General features: G+C 46.3%; 2 protein-coding genes across 2 annotated transcripts in view; both read right to left on the minus strand.

The window, feature by feature from the left end:
• Positions 1-19,637, minus strand: part of LPCAT2 (lysophosphatidylcholine acyltransferase 2) — a 33,266-nt gene that overhangs the window by 4,747 nt on the left and 8,882 nt on the right. The window contains exons 2-11 of the mRNA XM_033156840.1: positions 17,938-18,077; positions 16,423-16,640; positions 15,406-15,518; positions 13,553-13,613; positions 11,596-11,654; positions 8,635-8,669; positions 7,626-7,680; positions 5,488-5,570; positions 3,805-3,930; positions 3,168-3,321 (exon numbers count right to left, since the gene is read on the minus strand). Coding sequence (XP_033012731.1) covers positions 3,168-3,321; positions 3,805-3,930; positions 5,488-5,570; positions 7,626-7,680; positions 8,635-8,669; positions 11,596-11,654; positions 13,553-13,613; positions 15,406-15,518; positions 16,423-16,640; positions 17,938-18,077 — 1,044 coding nt within the window. The remainder of the gene's footprint in view (positions 1-3,167; positions 3,322-3,804; positions 3,931-5,487; positions 5,571-7,625; positions 7,681-8,634; positions 8,670-11,595; positions 11,655-13,552; positions 13,614-15,405; positions 15,519-16,422; positions 16,641-17,937; positions 18,078-19,637) is intronic.
• Positions 780-2,983, minus strand: CAPNS2 (calpain small subunit 2). The gene has a single exon (XM_033156841.1). The coding sequence runs from the start codon at positions 2,714-2,716 to the stop codon at positions 1,796-1,798; it is 921 nt and encodes a 306-aa protein (XP_033012732.1). The 5' UTR covers positions 2,717-2,983; the 3' UTR covers positions 780-1,795.

Raw genomic sequence — 19,637 nt, forward strand, 5'->3', positions numbered from 1 at the left:
GTGGAAACGTGAAGAGGTGGTTTTAGAAGAGGTGCAAACCTGGGGAATGTACAAGAAAGGGAGCAGAGAGGTTACAATGTGGAGTAAAGTGTTCCCTCTCTGTGAACCTCTTTTCCTTCTCCCCCATCCTCAAAAGCAGAAGGTCAAATATGTAGACTGGCGATGCCGCTGCATGTTGCAATGCCAGTGTGGTGCCATGGAGAAAGGACCTGGTTGGGTATAAGGCAGCTGGCTTCCTTTGTTCATATATGGACAGGGCTATAGCTCAGTGGCAGAGCATCTCTGCTGGCAGAAGGTGAAAGATGCAATGCCCAGCATCTCACATTGACCTACTGCAAGTCACTCTGCATGAAGCTGCCCCTGAAGGCAATTTGGAAACTTCGATGGGTTCACAATGCAGCGATCAGGTTACCAGCCGAGGTCTCACTGATGGCTCCTGTTTCAAAAACAGCCGCAAGAGGCATGATCACAGGCCAAGGACAGATTTCTATCAGGTGTAAAACAACATAGGAGGGTGCAAAGCAGAGCTGGGGGAGGGTGAGAGTCCTGAGGGCCAGAAAGAATGGTCTGGGGGGCCACATGCATCTCCCAGGGCCAAAGGTTCCTCAGTCCTGGTTTAAAGTAAGAAAGCATTAACAAGAAATGAGGTATCACCCAGGGATCTGAAGCCCTGGGCTCTATTCCACTATAAACATCAATGAGGGTTTCCCCACGCCCTCCCAGTTTTCAAGTTATTGCATTGCTGAGTGCAAAAAATAAGTTTCTCTCACCCCCCCCCCCTCCCTGGGTCATACCAAGCTGCAACATGATCAAATAAATGGCAGAAATCTCTTTCTTTGTTGTTATGATCCAAGTTTATTCGCCCTTATTTTCACCCCTTCATGGCCATGAATTAGCCGAATATCTACTTTGTCAGTGCTTGCTTGGGATTCAAATGTGCCCTTGGGCAAAATGACGCAAAACACCGAACAAAAAGCTACGGACTACAACTTTGCTCAGCTTGCAACTCGCTCTTCCCCACAGTACCCGTCCCTGTGTCTAAGTTTACAGCATTCCAGCTAACAGCGGACTTGGGTGGCCGAGTGCCAGTCACGTTTCAGAAGAAGAACAGCACCACCCAAAAACAAGCTAGCGGTTACAGAATGATGAGGTGTCTGTTCGGGGGGGGGGGGGACCAAAATGGGAGGTGGCATGGGAATGGAAACTGGTCTCTGCAAGACCCTGATGGTGTACAGTAAACATCTGCAGAGGGAGGGGAAAGATTTGAGGAGGTTTCTTTGGGAGGGGGCAGGAATTCTGCCCTGCACCATACAGCGATGCATTTTGCTGCAGTTTAACTATATATCAGAGACACCCTTCAACACATTATTGCTGCCTGTGAAAAGCAACATTCTTTTCTGCCCAATTTAGACACTTTCTAAAATGAAAGTTTTGGTCCTAGACACAAGTACAGCTTACACAAGCAAAGTGTATGCATGCTCCTGAAATGATAAACAATGCATTTCTAAAACACACCAGCCATTCTCATAATTTAAACAAAAGCACTTAAAGGAAAAAAGGTGCAAATTGCAGACAACAAAGCTAAAACGAGCACCTTGAGCAAAGCTAGATGTAAGTTTACAACCTCCCCTACCTTGCCTATCTCCCTGCCAAGCCTAAAAGGTAGCGATGGCGCAAAAGAGTCAGCCTCGTTTCCAGAAAGGAACAGAGTCCAGTTATGTAACTAAAAAGTAGCGCTTGCAACCTGAAGCTGGGAATGAGTGCTGGATTCTCCTCCCTGCCCCCTGGGTTGCTTTCAAGAGTACATGGTCAACTGCAGCCAGTCCTGGACGTTCATCTGGACTTTGCCATCGCCAGCCCTGTCCAGGGACTTGAAAGCTCTGAACATGCCATCCAGGCGCACCAGGCAGCTGATGAAGTTGTTGAAATCCATGCTGCCGTCTTCGTCGGCGTACCGGCGGATGATCAGCGCATAGATCTGCTCGTGCAGGTGGAAGCCGGAGGCCTTGAAGGCGTCAGGCAGACGGGACATTTCGATGGTCCCCGCCGGGCCCATGTGCTGCTTGAAGACGCACTGCCACTTCTTGATGTTGTTCCACAGGTATCTGAACTGGTAGAAGTCCAGCTTGCCCGTGGTGTCGCTGTCCATGACGGATACCATGCTCCGGCAGGTGTCCAGGCTGAAGGCCCCGCCTTTCAGTTCCTGGTGCCTGGCCATCACTTTGTTGAGGATGTCCATCAGCTCCGTGGGGCACACCTCCATGTCGTCGCCAGCCAGCTGGGCAAAGAGGCGGCGGAACTGGCGCATCTCCTCGCTCTCGTTGGCTTCCACATTTGCAAAATGGCTGCGGGGGGTTGGCGGAGGCTCGGGAGTGTACTGAGCTGCCGCTTCGCTGATGATGTTGACGATCCCCCCGACGATCCCCACAATGTTCCCTGCTTTGCTTCCGCCACCACCACCTCCTCCTCCTGCCAAGAGCCCTCCGAGGCCTCTCACCAGGGCTCCGCCAGCACCGCCTCCGCCTCCGAGGCCTTTCATGAGGGCTCCACCAGCACCGCCACCTCCTCCTCCTGCAATGCTTCTCAGCAGGGCTCCGCCAGCTCCGCCACCTCCTCCTCCTCCTGCAATGCTTCTCAGAAGGGCTCCTCCAGCGCCGCCGCCACCACCGCCACCACCACTGGTAGCGGTGTCCAACAAAGCCTGAACGAGGAACATGGCGAAGATTCGGAGAGACCCAAGCACCTTCCAAAAAGCTCTGAGGGCGTCTGAGGAGTGCACAGTTGGATGTGCGCTACAAGAGCTACTGATCTGTCAAAGCAATTGCCGCCTGCCATGCCCATACATGTCGTCTTTCACAGCTGGAATGCATGGGCGTTGCAGGACTCCGCCCTCTGCTGCACACGAACAAAGGCAGCTGCTTCTCGCTGTGCATTGGGAGTTGCAAACCCTTTCGCTGGAGACACCAGACTCTTTTTAATGTCATTCCCTGTGCCTCCTTCCTTGCACTGATTCTATGCAGTCCCCCTACTCGCCCAGCAATGCATCATCTATCCTCCTTATGGTAAATTTGGATTTTTTTATATAAAAAAGAAGACTTCATGAGGATTGAATCACAAGCACAGCTTCTGCAGAAAGGATTGTGGGGGGAGTGGGGGAGCATGCTTACCCTGTCAAATAGGGCAAAGAGCTGTTCGAGAGCATCTGAGACGGGCAGCTTCAGGTAGTTGGCAAACTCCTCGATTCCAATCCTGCCCCCCTTGGAGGTGCTGGCAATCGCAGCAAACTGCTCCAACTGCTCTCTGATGTTGTCCCATTTTAGACTATTGAAAGGGAAGAAAGAGTCCAGAGGCCCCACTTGCCATTAGTAAAGGCCAATGAGAGCTCAAAAGTAAAAGAAAAGTAACAAAGTAGCGCGCTCTTGTTCACGGTTCCAGACAGCCAGCCAGACCCATTCCATACTCCATTCCATTCCATTCCCCCTTCACCTTATGGTTCTGTCTCCCCCTTCCTACAGTCAGCCAGCATCCCATGGCCACTAAACACACCCAATCCTGCTTAAGCTATTTTGGATTGTCCCCCTGCCCCATTACTTCCCTTGTTCATCTGCAAACGCTGGAGTTCTTTATTGGGAATGGATGGATTAACTATCCAAGGAGCCACATTCAAGTTTGCTATCCATATGCAGCAGGGACAGGGAGACCTGTGGCCTTCCAGATGTTGGATACAAGCGGAGCATCTTTCAAGTCAAGCATCCAACAGCCAACAAATCTTGCATCCGAATCAAGCAAAAGCAAAGCACTTACTTCAGTTTCTTGCTGATTTTGGTGAATTCCACCAATCCTGCTTCCATGGGCAAGGTCAGCTGTCCGGCCGAGATCATCAGGCGGCAGTCTTCGTACGTGTGGTCCGTAGTGGCCACATCCAAAGCCCTGAAATTAAACGTATGTATGACACCACTTTAGAAGGTAAGCTCATCTTCTTGTTCTAGGCAAAGTAAAAGCACTGACTGTATAAACTAGCACTATGCTGAAAGATTTCCCCACATTTTGGTTGATTGTTTGCCATCAGTTAATGAGAAACAAAACTGCACTGAAAAATCACCAAAGAGAGCGAAAATTTTGGTGACCTTCTCCTGAGTGTGATGCAGGGCCTTTGATGTGGTCATGTTCCCTTTCAAGGTGGCTGAGGAATGTTTGGTACACTGTACATTTAAAGCACTGTACCACGTAAAACAAAAGGGACCAGGTGGCGCTGTGGGTTAAACCACAGAGTCTAGGGCTTGCTGATCAGAAGGTTGGCAGTTCGAATCCCTGCCACGGGGTGAGCTCCCGTTGCTCGGTCCCAGCTCCTGCCCACCTAGCAGTTTGAAAGCATGTCAAAGTGCAAGTAGATAAATAGGGGCCGCTCTGGCGGGAAGGTAAACGGCGTTTCCGTGCGCTGCTCTGGTTCACCAGAAGCGGCTTTGTCATGCTGGCCACATGACCCGGAAGCTGTCTGCGGACAAACGCCGGCTCCCTCGGCCTATAGAGCGAGATGAGCGCCGCAACCCCAGAGTCGGACACGACTGGACCTGATGGTCAGGGGTCCCCTTTACCTTTACCTTTACCACGTAAAACAGTCGTGGCTTTCCCCCAAGAATTCTGGGAGCTGTAGTTTGTTAAGGGTGCTGACAGTTAGGAGACCGCCAGGGACTATCTGGCGCCGTGGTGAAAGGATCCCTCCAGCGCCCCCCCCCATGCCCAACTTTCCCTCTGGGCGGGCAGCAGCTGGAGGGCAATTCCTCCGGCAGGGAGGTCTCCACCCCTCCCTCTCTCCACACAGGATCCCGTTCCAAGTGTAAGGCTGGGCATGCGCCGGGCATGGAGAATAGGTGCAGGGATTACCTCTGCTCGCGTTCCACGTGGATCCCTCCCACGGGGACCCCTCGGGCTCCTCCCTGGCCGCCATGCGCCCTCCTCCAGTCCTGCGCAGCGGCAGGCTAGAGAAGCGCTCCACTGACCAATTGCGGCGCCGAGAGGAGGGGCTACCGCCGGGGATCACACCTGCCTCCCAGGCGGGGTGCACACACCAGCCGGAGAGTCAGGGACGGAAGGAGGGAGGGCTGATCGTTGCGCACCCGGCTTGCCGCCACCGATCGCCTCCTCCTAACTTCCCCCTGGCGGCGGGCAGGCTGCCGCCCCTACCGAGCCACCAACATGGCCCCCAGACCTCTTCCCTGGCGCCCTCCAGAACATGGCGCCGTGGTTCCCCATACCACTAGCCTCTATGGTTATGACACCCCTGGAGATCTTTCTGTGTGTGACCCGGAGAGAAGGGATTTGGCCTAGGGAGAGTCCCGAGGGTTGCATAGAATGGGTTGAAGAGCCTGGGGTTCTCCACCAATTATGTAGTGGCATTCACACAGGCTGGAAGGATTGAAGCCTGATATATTTTACACCAGCCACCTGCCACCTTAAGGTAACCTTGCAAAAGGATTGCCATGTCACCTTGCCATTTTGTTACGGACTCCACTGGCAAAAAGGACTGGATCCTTCTTTTCTTCCTCGGATGGAATGTAGACTGGAAGAAACTGAAATAAATAAAAAAATGCAGTTACACAAGCCGGTAGAGTCTGAATAACCTGGGTAGGTTATATTTCAGGACTACTAAAATAAATGGATTTGATTTTGAATCCATTTATTTCAACAGGTCTAATGCATGTCAATTGTTGGCTATCACCTGTATGTCTATTTATGTATGCATATATAAAATCTATCAATGGGTCTATATCCTACCACTTTAAGCAGTCATAGCTTCCCCTGAAGCATCCTGGGAGCTGTAGTTTGCTAATCCTCACAGAGCTACGATTCCCAGAGTGGTATAACAATCAACCCCTCCTCTCTCCAGGAGCTCTGCGAATTGTAGCTCTGGGGTCCCCTAGCAACTCTGAACACCCTTAACAATTCTTTTGGGGAAGCCACGGCTGTTTCAGGTGGTATGGTGCTGCTTCAAAAATATAGTGCAAATTGGGCCTCTGTGTGTATGCATCCATGCAATATATAAACTTGATGAAATCTGCTGGGGAAGATAAGCAGGTCTGCCAGTAGATGGCAGCATATCCATATATATTAAAAAAGCAAAATGCTCAATGATTAAAAATTAGCTGCACTAAAAACCTCTGTAAGCGGTGCTCTTTTTCCTAAACAAATGTTTAGGGGTACTCTCATTTTACTACTCATATTGAAATACTGCCCCTCAATGAGGCCAAACTTAGATTCACAAACTGTTTATGGGTATGCGTACGCCCAGGAAAAAAGCACTGTCTGTAACTATACATAACTCTTTAAATTGTTGCATTTCTTTCTTCTTCTTCTTCTTTTGAGAGTGCACATACACAAAGAATGGGATGGCTACTTCAACACAGTCGTGGCACAAGCCGTTTTGGGAAGTTAGCATTGATTTCAATGTGTGGGCTGGGAGCAGGGTTAGGCTTCCCCTTTCCCCCATACAGCTATGCTGGACATGGGGATATCAGGAGTGAGGGCTGGGGCAGAGGATGGGCAGCAGTGAGGGCGGGCTAGCTGGCATGGTGCTGACCTCAGCGTGTGCCCATGTCAAGACATGATCTACTATTTGAAGGTGGCTGCATAGTCTCACTTATCGATAGGCAAGGCCTGGATTCACAAAATGGATATATGTTTTCTTCCTATATACATAAAAAAGTAAGGCTGTCATTGTGCAATGGAAGATTTTTAGTGCGTCATCAGAATTCCAATTTGCATGAAGCCACATAGAGGACGGGAACAAAAGAGGAGGCTGGTTTTTAAATGGTGGTTTTGAACAACAGCAGAGGGTTGAATAAAGCAGGGGTGTGGGGACACGGCAGAGCTGTGAGGATATAGGGGGAGCTTGAAGGACCAGTGGGGATATGAGGGGGTTGGGTTAGGTATAAAGGGGGGGGTTATGTCTGGGGAGGAGGTGGGCTTTTGGTGAAGGATTAGCTAGGTTGGTGAGCAATGCAAGTAGGGATGGTTGCCCCGAGCACTACAATAAAAATGGTTAAAAATAAATAATAATTGGAGTACGGTTTGTTCCTTTTTCTGCAAAAGGGAAGGAGGAACAGGGGATACTCAGGTTTTAATCAATTTCAACATTTCTCACATCTTAACACGCTAAGCATCAACTTTTAATTTTATTTATATTTTTCAGGGTTACATTTTTCAAAATCACATTCACATTAAAATAAACATTTCCCCATCCACATCTTTCTATAAAATAAACCAATCATTTATGACTTCCCTTCTTCCCCTTCCCTGATTCCTTTAATTGTCTCATCTGATCAATGTATCTTTCTCAAACCAAATATTTCCAATTATTTTGGCAAAGGCAAAGGGTTAAACAACAACAACAATTTAACCATGGGTGTAGGGCTGTACATGCTTTTTTAAAAGAAAAAGAACACGAGAGATTATTTAAAGCACAGGATTGGGGAGAGGGGCAAACCCTCTAGGTCCAATTTTAGCAGGGAAGAAGAGAAAGGAAGCTTTTCTTTCATTGCTCAATGTCTCAAACATTTGCAAACTAATTGCTTGCAAACTAATCAACACATTCGGGTTTAAAATAGCAGCATTTCTCTGGTTCTCACCTCCACTTCAACTTTTGTAAACAGCTGGCACAAAGTCAAGACTAATGCCTCCTTGCTGGAAAAGAATTAAAATAAAACAAAGGTTGCAGACCATTTGCAAATGTGACATTGAAACAGCTAAGTTTTCAAATGGACATCACAAATAAAGCAGATCTAAAAAAAAATTAGAAGGGGCTTGTAATGATAATTAGGCTTTGCAATGAAGTGTTTCACATCCTTGCTAGTAATCCTTGCTACAGCCTTGAGATGCTAGGCTATTTAATACATTTTAACAATTTATGCAATTTATGCAAGGTCTTTCCAGAGTGGCAGACAATCAAGACGCTGTAAGCAAAACAACATTATTATGGATGAAGCTGAAAGGAAAGGGGCTTGTTTAAGACCCCAGCCCCCATGGGTTCAAGTTATGGGTATGGTTCTCACAGTGGCCAACCAGATGCCTGAGGGAAACCTGCAAGCAGGACATGAGCACAGCAGCATCTCTCCCCTGAGATTTCCAGCAACTGGTATTCGGAAGCATAGTGCCTCCAATCATGCAGACAGAGTGTAGCCACCACAGGTAGTAGCCACTGATAGCCTTATCCAGGCTACAACCCATCAACAGTCCTGCTTTGCATCCTCATTGAGTGCTTCTGATTGTCCTTGAACTTGGATAATTTTTGGTTTACCTGGATGGAGGACAGGGAGCGAGGGCAGGGCGGGATTAGTGGCCAAGTTAATGTGTTGCTCCACCAACTTTCGCTTCTTGCTTTGCTCGCTACCAGCATGTGCCCCACCCCCACTCCCACCCCAAGGTTGCTCAAAAGAGAACACAGCCCTTGGGATGAGAATGGTTCCCCACCGCTGCCCCATTAGTATACAGTTGCTGCGATATAAACCTTCTGAACCTTCTGAACATGGCACCCATAGCTAAAGATCTGTATATGCAGCACATAGAAAGATGCTGCAACTACTACTGTCAACAGCCGCCGGCGATAAGAACGTTTGTCATTAGGGTGGTGCCACTTACAAATTGTAGCCCTGCCAGGTCCACGTCACGGTATCCTAGAGGAAAGCAAATAAAATAAATGAATAGTTATAAACAGCTCGTTACACAAATGGAAAGCAAACCACAGCCAAGCCCACAGGAAGTGGGCGTGATTCACTAGCACAGGCACGTCTAACAAGTAGATCGTGATCTACCGGTAGATCACTGGACGTCTGTGGTAGATCACTGGCTCCCCCCCCAAAGAAGCTCAACAACTTTGGCTCCCCTAAAAAATGCTCAACATTTTAGCCCTTCACCCCCCCCCAAAAAAACAGGTCTTTCCTCCTGCCTCAGAAAATCTCAACAACTCTGACCTGAACCCCTAAAAATGGGCCTTCCTCCTCCCTAAAAAAAGCTTAACAACTTTGACCTGAACCCTCCCCCCAAAAAGGGGGTAGATCACTGCCAGTTTTTAACTCTGTGAGTAGATCGCAGTCTCTTCAGAGTTGGCCACCCCTGCGCTAGCAAGTCCCTAGCAGGAAACCTGTGATTCTCTGAAGGCTGTGGACCAAGTCTCAACATCCCCGACCACTGGTCACACTAGCCAGGGCTGATAGGACTTGGAATCTAGCAACACCTGGAGGGCCACAACCTCCCCTGCACACACACACACACCCCTTATCGGATGGAACAGAAGGGGAAGATGCAGAACTGACTCCATGAGCTTTGCTGTGACAGGTCAGCTCCATCAGGCCTCCTCGCCCTCAACAGTCGCGTGGGGACAGCAATCTCACTAGGCTGCCTCAGTGGGAGAGGTGGCAACCAGGACTCACTCACTCCATCAGCTTTGCCACAAGCCCACCTCCATCAGGCACCTCCTGCCCCTGAACTATGCCAACTGGTCATTTATAAGAACAACTATTTGAGAACTGGTGCCAGAATTTGACCTCCCCGCCTAACATCCCCTCTCCGTGCCTTTCTCCTTCTACAGTATGTGGTGTTTTTTTCCTAGGTTCTAAGCCTGTGGGCAGGGGCTGTCTTGTTTTAACTGTTTGTATATAAGTCAGTCTGGGAGCCTTTTTGGCTGAAAAGTAGGGGTACAAATGCTCTAAATAAACAAACAGCAAGAGCAGAAAGTGGTTTGTGGCTCCTAACAAGGGATGGGGGAGAAAATTAGATTCTGTTTGCACCCAAAGCAAAATTTATCACATTTGCACTGTCCAAAACAACACAAGGACCGAAATGCAGGCATTTTTCGAAATTCGCACTCATCTGAATTTTGCGGTGCCTGTCAATGTTTGCAAGAATGCATGCGTTAGAGGGGAAATGTGTGCACTGAAATGTGTTAGTGAAAATGACATTCAAAAAATGGTGTTATGTTAAGAGAAATTGCTGGTGAAATGTGTACATTCATCAAAACCACATTATAAAAGTGTGTTCACGCGGAGAAATTCACACTATCACTTTGATGAATTTTCACGCGGATTAAATTTTTTTAAAGAAAACATAAATTGGTGCAGAAATGTAGAAAACCTACTTCAAGAATGGAAAAATGAGAAGCCAAGAGGGCTGGATCTGGCTCCTCCTCCCATCCCTACTGTGAGCTAACAGACAAGGTACAGAGCGCCAGACCCAAAATTTCCAAACCATAACATCTGAGTGGTGAGACTCTGGCCCAGGGAGGCAAATGCAGCCTCCTGAGTCTCTCCATCTGGCCCCTGCTTTGAACCCTCCTTGAATTTTTCTGTGCGGTTGGAATGTGTCCTTTAACTCTGAAAAATCTGTTTGCCTGAACAATGGGGAATGTTTTTCCCATTCGCACCCACTGCTCTGCTCACTTTTTTCTCTGACCCTGCAGAAGGAACACAGCCCCCAGGCTGAAAAAGCTTCCTCAGCCCTAACACAATATGAGGCCTCAAGACCACACAGGCCTGTCCTCACAGGAGCAAAGAAATGCCATTTACTTAGATGTGGAAATGCCAAGAGGTTTAATTTGCAAAAACCACTGGTGGAAAAGCTTAATCAGTTTCCTGCCCTTGGTGATGGTGGTGTCTGTGGTGAGAGGATGGCAGAGTGTGCTCTCAGCTGTATTTCAGGTGGAGTTTTCTTAGTCAGCAGGCAGCATGACAGAATGCATAGAGGGAGCCTATCTTGGGACAGTTCACACATCTAAATGGTGGTCTGCATGTGTGAATGGGCCATCGCAGACTCAGAACCACAGGCAGAACATTCAGATCACCTCAGGCAAACAATGCTTTTAGGAGCCTTGTCTGCACTATACATTTAAAGCAGTATCATACCATCTGCCAAAGAATCATGGGAAGTGCAGTTTGTTAAGGGTGCAGAGAGTTGTTAGGAGACCCCTATTCCCCTCAGAGCTGTAATTTCCAGAGAGGCTTAACAATTGCTCTTCACAGGGGACTCTGGGAATTGTGGTTCTGTGAGGGGAAAAGGGGTCTCCTAATAACACTCAGCATTCTTTACATACACTTTCTGGAGGTTGTTTTTTTTTTTTTGAAACTACAACTGTTAACAGCAGAACAAAGCAGAACTTTGAGTGTATGTATAGTACAGATGTGGCCATAGTTTGTATCAGGCAAATGGATCATTCTAGAGGGATTGCAACAAGTCAAGACTTTTGATTCCTTAAGGGGTGGGGAATCTTTTCTTTTTTTTCAGTCCAAGGGCCATATTTCCGTTCTGGCAACTTTCTGAAGGCCACATGCCAGTAGTGGGTAGGTGGGCCACAAGCAAAGCAAAAAGTGTTAATATGCTCTTTTCTATTCTCTATCCAGGCAAGCAAGGGGCATTATCCGAGTTCAAGGACTCATTCCAGCCAGGTAAAAACACTCAAGAGGGATGTAAAGCATGGGCAATGAGGGGTGTGGCTTGCAAAGACTTCTTTGGGCCAGATAATGAGTTCAGGGGGGCACATTTGGCCCCCGGGTCTGAGGTTCCCTACCCAACTTATTCTATCAATGAAATAGTTGGTAGGGAACTTACCAATTTATTTGGATACCGAAGAAGCACTGGTTGAACAGGAACGCCAGGAATAAAGGCCCCTGGAAATGCAAGCCAGATAAGAAAAAATCACCATGGGGAGAAATTACATGAACTATAGTTTGCACCTAGAGAACAAACCATACCCAGGAATAATCAATGGACACCACCAACAAGAACCATTCAATTTAACATGTTGAGTTAAGGGCTTTCCATGTTCACTCAGACTCCCAAATCCCAGGAAATCACAGCTGTTAGGGGCCACATCCTTAACAGACTTGTTATTGAGATCCACATGTTGGTGGATCTACTACTGGACCAGTTTCCTGATAAAAGGTAGATCACAACTGAAGCGCTATCACCAAATATGTGGTCAAAAATGAATTGGGTCTCCTAAAGCATGTCATGGTTAAAAAGTGCATCCCAGGTTGAAGAATGAAGACCACCAACCTAGACAAATTTGATAGTATGGGATCCTGTCCCAGGATCAGTTTCAGTTTCACCACTACCTTGGATCTGGGTGGCTGTCAGCAGGAGAGTAGGGTGATTCAATGTTCACTGGAATAGACTGCTGAAGTCTGTGGAACTGAAGCCTGGGCTATAAAGTAGGAGTCGGGAACTGTTGGTCATCCAGATGTTGCTGAACTCCCAGCACCTCTGGCTATTGGGCCAAGTTTTCTGGGGCTGATGGGAGGTGCAGATTGACAACATCTGGGGAACCAAAGGTTCCCCATTCCTATTTTAAAGATTGCAATGGGGGGGGGGATGAAATTCATCAGATAAAGCATACAGTTGCCACCTAAATCCCCTTTCTGTTTTGTTCTAAAGGCCCTATAACAACAGAGTGCAGATCGGTTCCAACTCCCTCGGCAGAAAAGCACACCCACTCTTTTCGTTGTCTATTTCTTTTGGAAGTCTATAGTGTTGGTGAGATCAAGGCTCATTTCTGGACTGTACCGCTTCAGACCACAAGGGTAAAGCTCTCCATATAAAGAAACATTCCTTACAAACAGAAGACAGAACGTTGCCTTAAACCAAGTCAGATTACATCTATTCCAGAAATGGGCACATTCCAGTATTGCTATTTAGCTTTCTACAAGAACCCCAAAGGATCTACCAACCAGAGCCAGGAGTAAAAGATATACAGTTGGGATTAATGGGGCACATTTGAGCTCAAGAATACATTTTTTCAGTACTAGAACATCACGACCTTGCATAACAAGTTCATTCCTGGCAAGTGATGAAGGAGGAATTGAATTTATATTCCAAAGCAGACTCTCCTGATTTGATCCAGGCAGATCATGTGTTCACTGCTGTTCCTATTCAGAGTACACTTGGAATAATTCCATTGATTTCAATAGGTGTACTCTGAGTAGGGCCTGCTAGTGGGTGGTGCTGTGGTCTAAACTACTGAGCCTCTTGGGCTTGCTGATTGGAAGGTCGGTGGTTCATGACGTGGTGAGCTCCCATTGCTCTGTCCCAGCTCCTGCCAACCTAGCAGTTCAATAGCATACCACTGCAAGTAGATAAATAGATACCACTGCAACGGAAAGGTAAAGTGTTTCTGTGCACTCTGGCACTCACCAAGGTGTCCCATTGTACCAGTAGCAGTTTAGTCATGCTAGCCACATGACCCAGAAAGCTGTCTGTGGACAAAAGCCAGCTCCCTCGGTCTGATAACCGAGATGAGCGCCGCAACCCCATAGTCGCCTTTGACTGGACTTAACCGTCCAGGGGTCCTTTACCTTTTACCTTTACCTTGCAACCCCAGAACTCTGATTCATGGGTCCATTTCAGAATCTGTAGCCTATAGGATTGCTTTGCAACGCATTGGAGGGTTATACACCACCTCCATTCCTCTGAAAAGATTCATGCTTTAAATCTGCTTTTCAAATGCTACACACTCCCCAACCCACCTCTAGCTTTTCAGCAACAATGCATCTGACACAGCCTTCCTCACCTTGTTTAAAAGTGATCAGACATGAACGGTTTGTACATGTACCTTCTGGGAAAATCAATACCTGGGATCAAAAAAAGGGAGAAGACATGCATATTCCATTAATTTAAACTGTCCCACAAATTCAGCAATTCTGGTTCAAGACTCATTTGCCAATGGTTCCTTCAGACAGCAATTGGGGGGGGGGGAGGCACACGTCTTTCTGAACCTTTCTTTCTTAATCTGTGGGCCATCAGATATTGTTGGACTCAAAGTCCCATCATCCTTGATCACTGGCCACAATGGCTGGGGCTGATGGGAGATGCCAGATGCTGAGGAGGGCTGTTTGGAACAGTGGCTGGGGAAGACCCTACAATAACAGAACCTGTAGTAACACTCCAGGAATGCTGCCCTGTTTCTTGCAATACATACGCTCCAAAATCTGATGGAAGAAAAACAGGAACACCCTTATAAAACCCCACTTCTCAAACCATGGATCACGGTCAGAGCTTTTCGCCTCCATAACCCTGATCTAACAGAGCGGAAGGCTCTATTGTTCCATTCCACTTTCCACATGCTATGTCTGCCACATACAGTATTTTGGAAATGTGTTTGTTTGCTATACTTTTGGACACCAGTTAAGATGCCATAACCAAATGTTGCATGATGGCTCCTGAGATGGCAGAGCAGGTTTTATCCTATGTCTGGATATCATGGGGCACCATTTTGAATCAAGATGGTTGACTGAACCTTTCAAACCTCCAGTGTTGTTGTTTTTGTTTTAAAAAAATCACTTTATTTGCTTTTTGGTGGGGAACCACCCAATATACATGGTCATAAACATGTAAGGAGCATATAGCGAAGAGCATTGATTGAATCTATCTTTTGCTGTAAAACATTTGTGCCTCTTTACTTATAGCCAAAATTATTTTTGTTTATTAGTGTCATCTTACACAGTTGTTCCACAAGAGTCCGCATGTGGATGCCGGTTATGTATTTTTGTGCTACATGTTTAAAAAGGAGATAGCATATCACTTAGAACTTCTTTTCTGTCTTTTTTTGAAATTCTTCCTGTCTTTCACCTTCGGCATCAGTTTTTCCATCGATGCAATTTTCCAAATTTGCTGTTACCATTCAGACAGCAAGTTGTTTCCGGGAACTTACCAACTTCTACCTATTGTCAAGCATGCCATGGATAGTAAACAATTGTAATGAGCCCTTGTTTGTAATGTTTTGACATTCTTCATCAAATATAGATAACAATGCCACCCTGGGAACTAAGTCCAGTATCCGATCCATGATAAGTTCCACTTCATAATATATATCTATATTTTTCCCTGTATCTTTTCACAAGATCACCACTTATGAAAATAGGCACTAGACTCTCTTTAGGCTCTCCCACATAGTGGGCTATTAGTACTTGAGTACAGGGAATCAGGTACCAACTATGAATAATTTTGAATGAATTATCATTCAAACCACAATACTATGAGTGGTTTAACAGCCAATCCATCTTTCCCAGGGAACTCTAGGAATTGAACCTATAGCAAGGAAAGAGGGGGGGTCTCCTAACAACTCTCAGCACCCTCAATAAACTACAGTTTCCAGGATCCTTTGGGAGAAGCCATTACTGTTTATATTTGCATGAAACTGCTCTAAATGTATAATGAAGATGGGGTTAGGGCAACTGTTTACCTGGACCCCTACAGGGCAACAGGGCTCTCTCGTTTATGCTTACAACATCGTCCATTTATCTCAGATGACTCCCTGGAGCTGGCATCATTCATTTCTCAACATTTGTTATGAAGAGCCTGGAGGAGCAATTTGCACAAAGATGGTCTAGCTTTTCAGCAGCTAAACCATCTGAAAAATCTTACCTGGGGCCATTGTTCCCCTGAAGTTGCTCGACGGGTTATTTCTTTGATTGTGTTCCTCCGAGAATCAGGGTCGACACGAGACACCACGACAGGCTGGAGAGCACTGAGGATCCCTGTTTAATAGCAAAAAAGAAGGAAGGAAGGAAGGAAGGAAGGAAGGAAGGAAGGAAGGAAGGGAAAGAAAGAAAGAAAGAAAGAAAGAAAGAAAGAAAGAAAGAAAGAAAGAAAGAAAGAAAGATTCTTATCATTGCTGGGTGATACAAGCATTTCCAGGCTCATCCACCCACCCCCCAAAATCTAAGAATCATTTCTTGAGCCTAAGCACCAGTCAAAATTGGTGTATTAAGAACATTTCTAGACTTCCACCCACACAAGTCGCCTCGCTTGTGATTCCCAGAAACTGGTATTCACAGGCAAACTGCCTCCAACCATGGAGACGGGGAACAGCCATCAAAGTTAGGAGCCAATGATATTGCCCAATCCTCTTTTAAAGCCATCCAAGTAGGGAGCAATTCCTTTCCTGGAGATCCCTAGCATGGAATTCACCTGTTTCACAGCTGCCACACACTGGCAGGCAGGCCAGATCCTGAGCTCCCACTCGTGCCATTTTAATAGATGGCTAAGGGCTACCCTCCTGTCGATCAGATGATGTCACATGACTTTATGTCAAAGGAAAGAATCTGGAGCGCATTCCTGAGTTTACCAACGCATGGGTGACAAGTTGGCATGTCAAAACCAATGGCCACACTGTATGCAGCCGGTGGGAGTTGGGAGTCCAACAACGTCAGGAGGACCAGAGGATTCTCCATCTCTTTTTTCAGAATGCTGCATCATTCTGGATTTTGTTCTATGATCCAAGAACTCTACCACTCATTCGCCTCTCTCTCTCTCTCTCTCTCTCTCTCTCTCTCTCTCTCTCTCTCTCTCTCTCTGCGTGTGTGTGTGTGTGTGTGCAAGACCAGACTTAAACTGGGGGAAACCAGCCTACGTTCCCTCAAGCCTTGTAACAACACTTACTCCCAAGAATGGGCACAGAGAGATTCTCTTGCCTAGACACCGTCGACGGCAAGCCTGCCAGAACACAGACAATCCCGTCGAAGAAGCTTGAGTGCGGTGCTGCAGTAAGGATTGGTGCCTCCTCAGGACTAGCTACTTCCCCCTTCACTTTGACTTTGAAGCCCATCACAAAAAATAAGGCACGGCCTAAGAGCGTGAGGCTGGCATAGCATACTCTCCTAAGGAAAAAGGAAAAAGAAAATTGGAAACCTCATTACTTCACTCATCACCAAGATCACCACCCCTAACCCTGGAGAGAAGCTAGAGGACCAGATAGAGAAGCTCAGAGGGCGACAATTGGCTCCCCGGGTCTGCAGCTCCCAACACATGCTTTGTGCTGTTATGTACACTGAGAGCACCGTATAAACAAATATATATGATTTTTTTAAAAATTCATAAAGTGCTTAACCGGCATTAAGAACATTAGAAGAGGTTGCTGGATCAGGCCAATGGCCCATCTAAACCAGCATCCTGTTCTCACAGTGGCCAATTAGATGCCTCTTCTGGGAAACCCACAAGCAGGACTTGAGCACAAGAGCACTCTCCTCTCCTGTGGTTTCCAGCATTTACTCCTGAAGTAAGAGGCAGAGGCAGAGCAGAGACGTCACGGCTAGTCATCACTGATGGCCTTGTCATCCATGAATTTGTCTCTTTTTTTATAAGAATTCATTGGTATTTTAAAAAGATACAAAAAATACATACAAAATACAAATACAAAATACAAAACAAAAAACTAATACAATACACAACAACATAACTAAGAAAAACAAAAACAAAACCTCACAATCATACATCTATTTAACTATTCTAGTCTTATTTAAATCTTACTTGGGGGACTTCCTCACGCCCTCTCTTCTGCGTTCATTTCAAAAATACTGTAGTAACTTTATAACCACTTTACATTCTTCTTTCACAACTAATCTTAATTCTTATCTATCATCTTATATCTATAATCTTATTCTTAACAAAATTACACAAAATCACAATTCTACCTACTTACATCCTATTTTAAAATAATATTTTATTGCTATCGCCTATTATGTCCACTGATTTCAATTTCAGATGTCATCCATGAATTTGTCTACCCCTCTTTGAAAGCCAATGAAGTTGGTGGCCATCATTGCTTCCTGTGGGAGTGGGCTCCATAGCTTAACTGTTGACTGTGTGAACAGTCCTTTATTTTATCTGTCCCAAATCTTTCAACATTCATAATATTGTTGCAACCCCCTCTCAGGGGTTTCTGCCCCACAGAAAACTACAGGGGGGAAAGCTGCACACGTTCAAAAACAAATAAAACATATTACTGTTAAAACCCCATCAAAAGAGGCACCCCCCAAAAGCCTTTCTTGTTATTTTTAACTGGAGGTTGCTTCATTCCAGGATGAGGACAAAGAGGCCCTTGCAAATAATGTGCAAAGCAGATACAAGGACAAGTCCTGCTGTATTCAGCAAGCCTTCCCTCAACAGCCGTGTTACCTTTGCCATCCCAGAAGTGGCTTAGTCCCCTTTTCAGGGATGCAGGAAGTTGCCAGGACTGCAAACGGCCAAGCCACCAGCAAAATGAAGAGCATGCATAGGACACGGAGAGGGACCAGAATCAGCCCAAACAAGAAAGCCTGGAAAATAAAGAGACAGAGTTAACCAGTCAGCTAGGCCACAAGTGATGTTTCAATTCACTTGTTTGTTTCCAAGGGACACATGCCAGAGGTACAGCGGTGATCGCATCTACCAACTCAGTAACAAACCACTGATAACCCAGCTGAGCCAGCATGGTATAATGGCTTAAGCCATCAGACTACGACCTGGGAGATCAGGATTTAAATCCCCAGTCAGCCATGAAGCTCACTGGATGATCCTGGGCCATTCACATTATCTGTCTCAACCTGACTTGAACGAGGCCCAGATCCCTCAAAATGGGCCTGATTTCTCACAGGGTAGCCTTGTTTCATCATGTATTTTAATTATGCATGCCTATTTCCCCCCTGTAATTCGGTTTATACCTGTAAATGGCTTAGAAGACTCTTTGGCAACTAAAAAGTATATAAATCAATAAAACAACACAATAACCTCAAAATGCTATGGTTTCCAATAGATGCTGCCTAGTCATCAAAGGCCAAATAACCCAGTAACATGCAGGCATACAGGGAATGTAGTGGGCAAAAGTCCGAAGCAATTGAGTCCTGGTTTATTTAGGCATTGCAGAAGATTGCTGGGGACAGTTCAATGGTAGAGCATGTGGTTTTCATGCAGAAGGTCCCAGGTTCAATCACTGGCATCTCCGAGTCAGACTGGGAAAGACTTCTGTCTGAAATCCTGGACAGCTGCTGCCAGCCAGTGTTGGAAGTACTGAACTAGATGCTCTGCCTGTGTTGGCAGTACTGAACTAGATGCTCTGCCTGGGTTTCTATAAGGCTCCCTACACCCTTAGAATTCTCAGTTAGTCTTTTGGTTATGTCCCAAGCAGAGATGTCTCCAGAAAGAACTTGCTGGTTACCTAATCATTGACCAATTGCCAAAATACACAGAAAGTAACTTCCTGATTAGCATTATTTGACTAGGTATTGGCTCAAACATGGAACGGGATTGTTGTTTTTCCTTTTTGGTTTAAAGAAAGTAATAACTCAAAGCAAATTTAATGTAAATATTTGAAGACAAACTGACACAGCATTATGCATTGTTGTATACTTGGATTTATGGTTACAGATGGCACACACAAACTGAAGTAGGGTTCAAGAGCATAATGACATATGTAAACTGATGTGAAACCCCCCCCCAAAAGGAGGTTCTGCAATGCACAGGTGTTTCATTGGCAGACACCCTGATTTATGATGCATGAGGCTGGACAGCTCAGTCTAGTAGAGCACGAGACTCTTAATGCCAGGGTCATGGGTTTGAGTTCCACATTGGGTGAAAGACCCCAGTGGATCCTTCCAACTCTATGATTCTGTTTCTCCTTGCATTTTGATCTCACATTTCCTCCAAGCAGCTCAAAGCGGTGTTCATCGTTATCCTACCCCCAACTCCATTTGATCGTCGTAACAACCCTGTTAGGTTGAAAGGTGATGACTGCTTCATGGGTCACAAAGGGATTTGAACCCTGGTCTCCAAGGTTCTAGCACGGCACCTCTAACCACTGTACCACCACCACTGCACGCTTCCACACAAACATTTGTACA

This window comes from Lacerta agilis, chromosome 8 (genome assembly GCF_009819535.1).
Source record: "Lacerta agilis isolate rLacAgi1 chromosome 8, rLacAgi1.pri, whole genome shotgun sequence".
In the NCBI taxonomy this organism is placed as follows: domain Eukaryota; kingdom Metazoa; phylum Chordata; class Lepidosauria; order Squamata; family Lacertidae; genus Lacerta; species Lacerta agilis.

What these genes read in the sequence shown, in the direction of transcription:
- CAPNS2 (XM_033156841.1), bottom strand. Translation starts at nt 2,716, where the DNA reads ATGTTCCTCGTTCAGGCTTTGTTGGACACCGCTACCAGTGGTGGTGGC.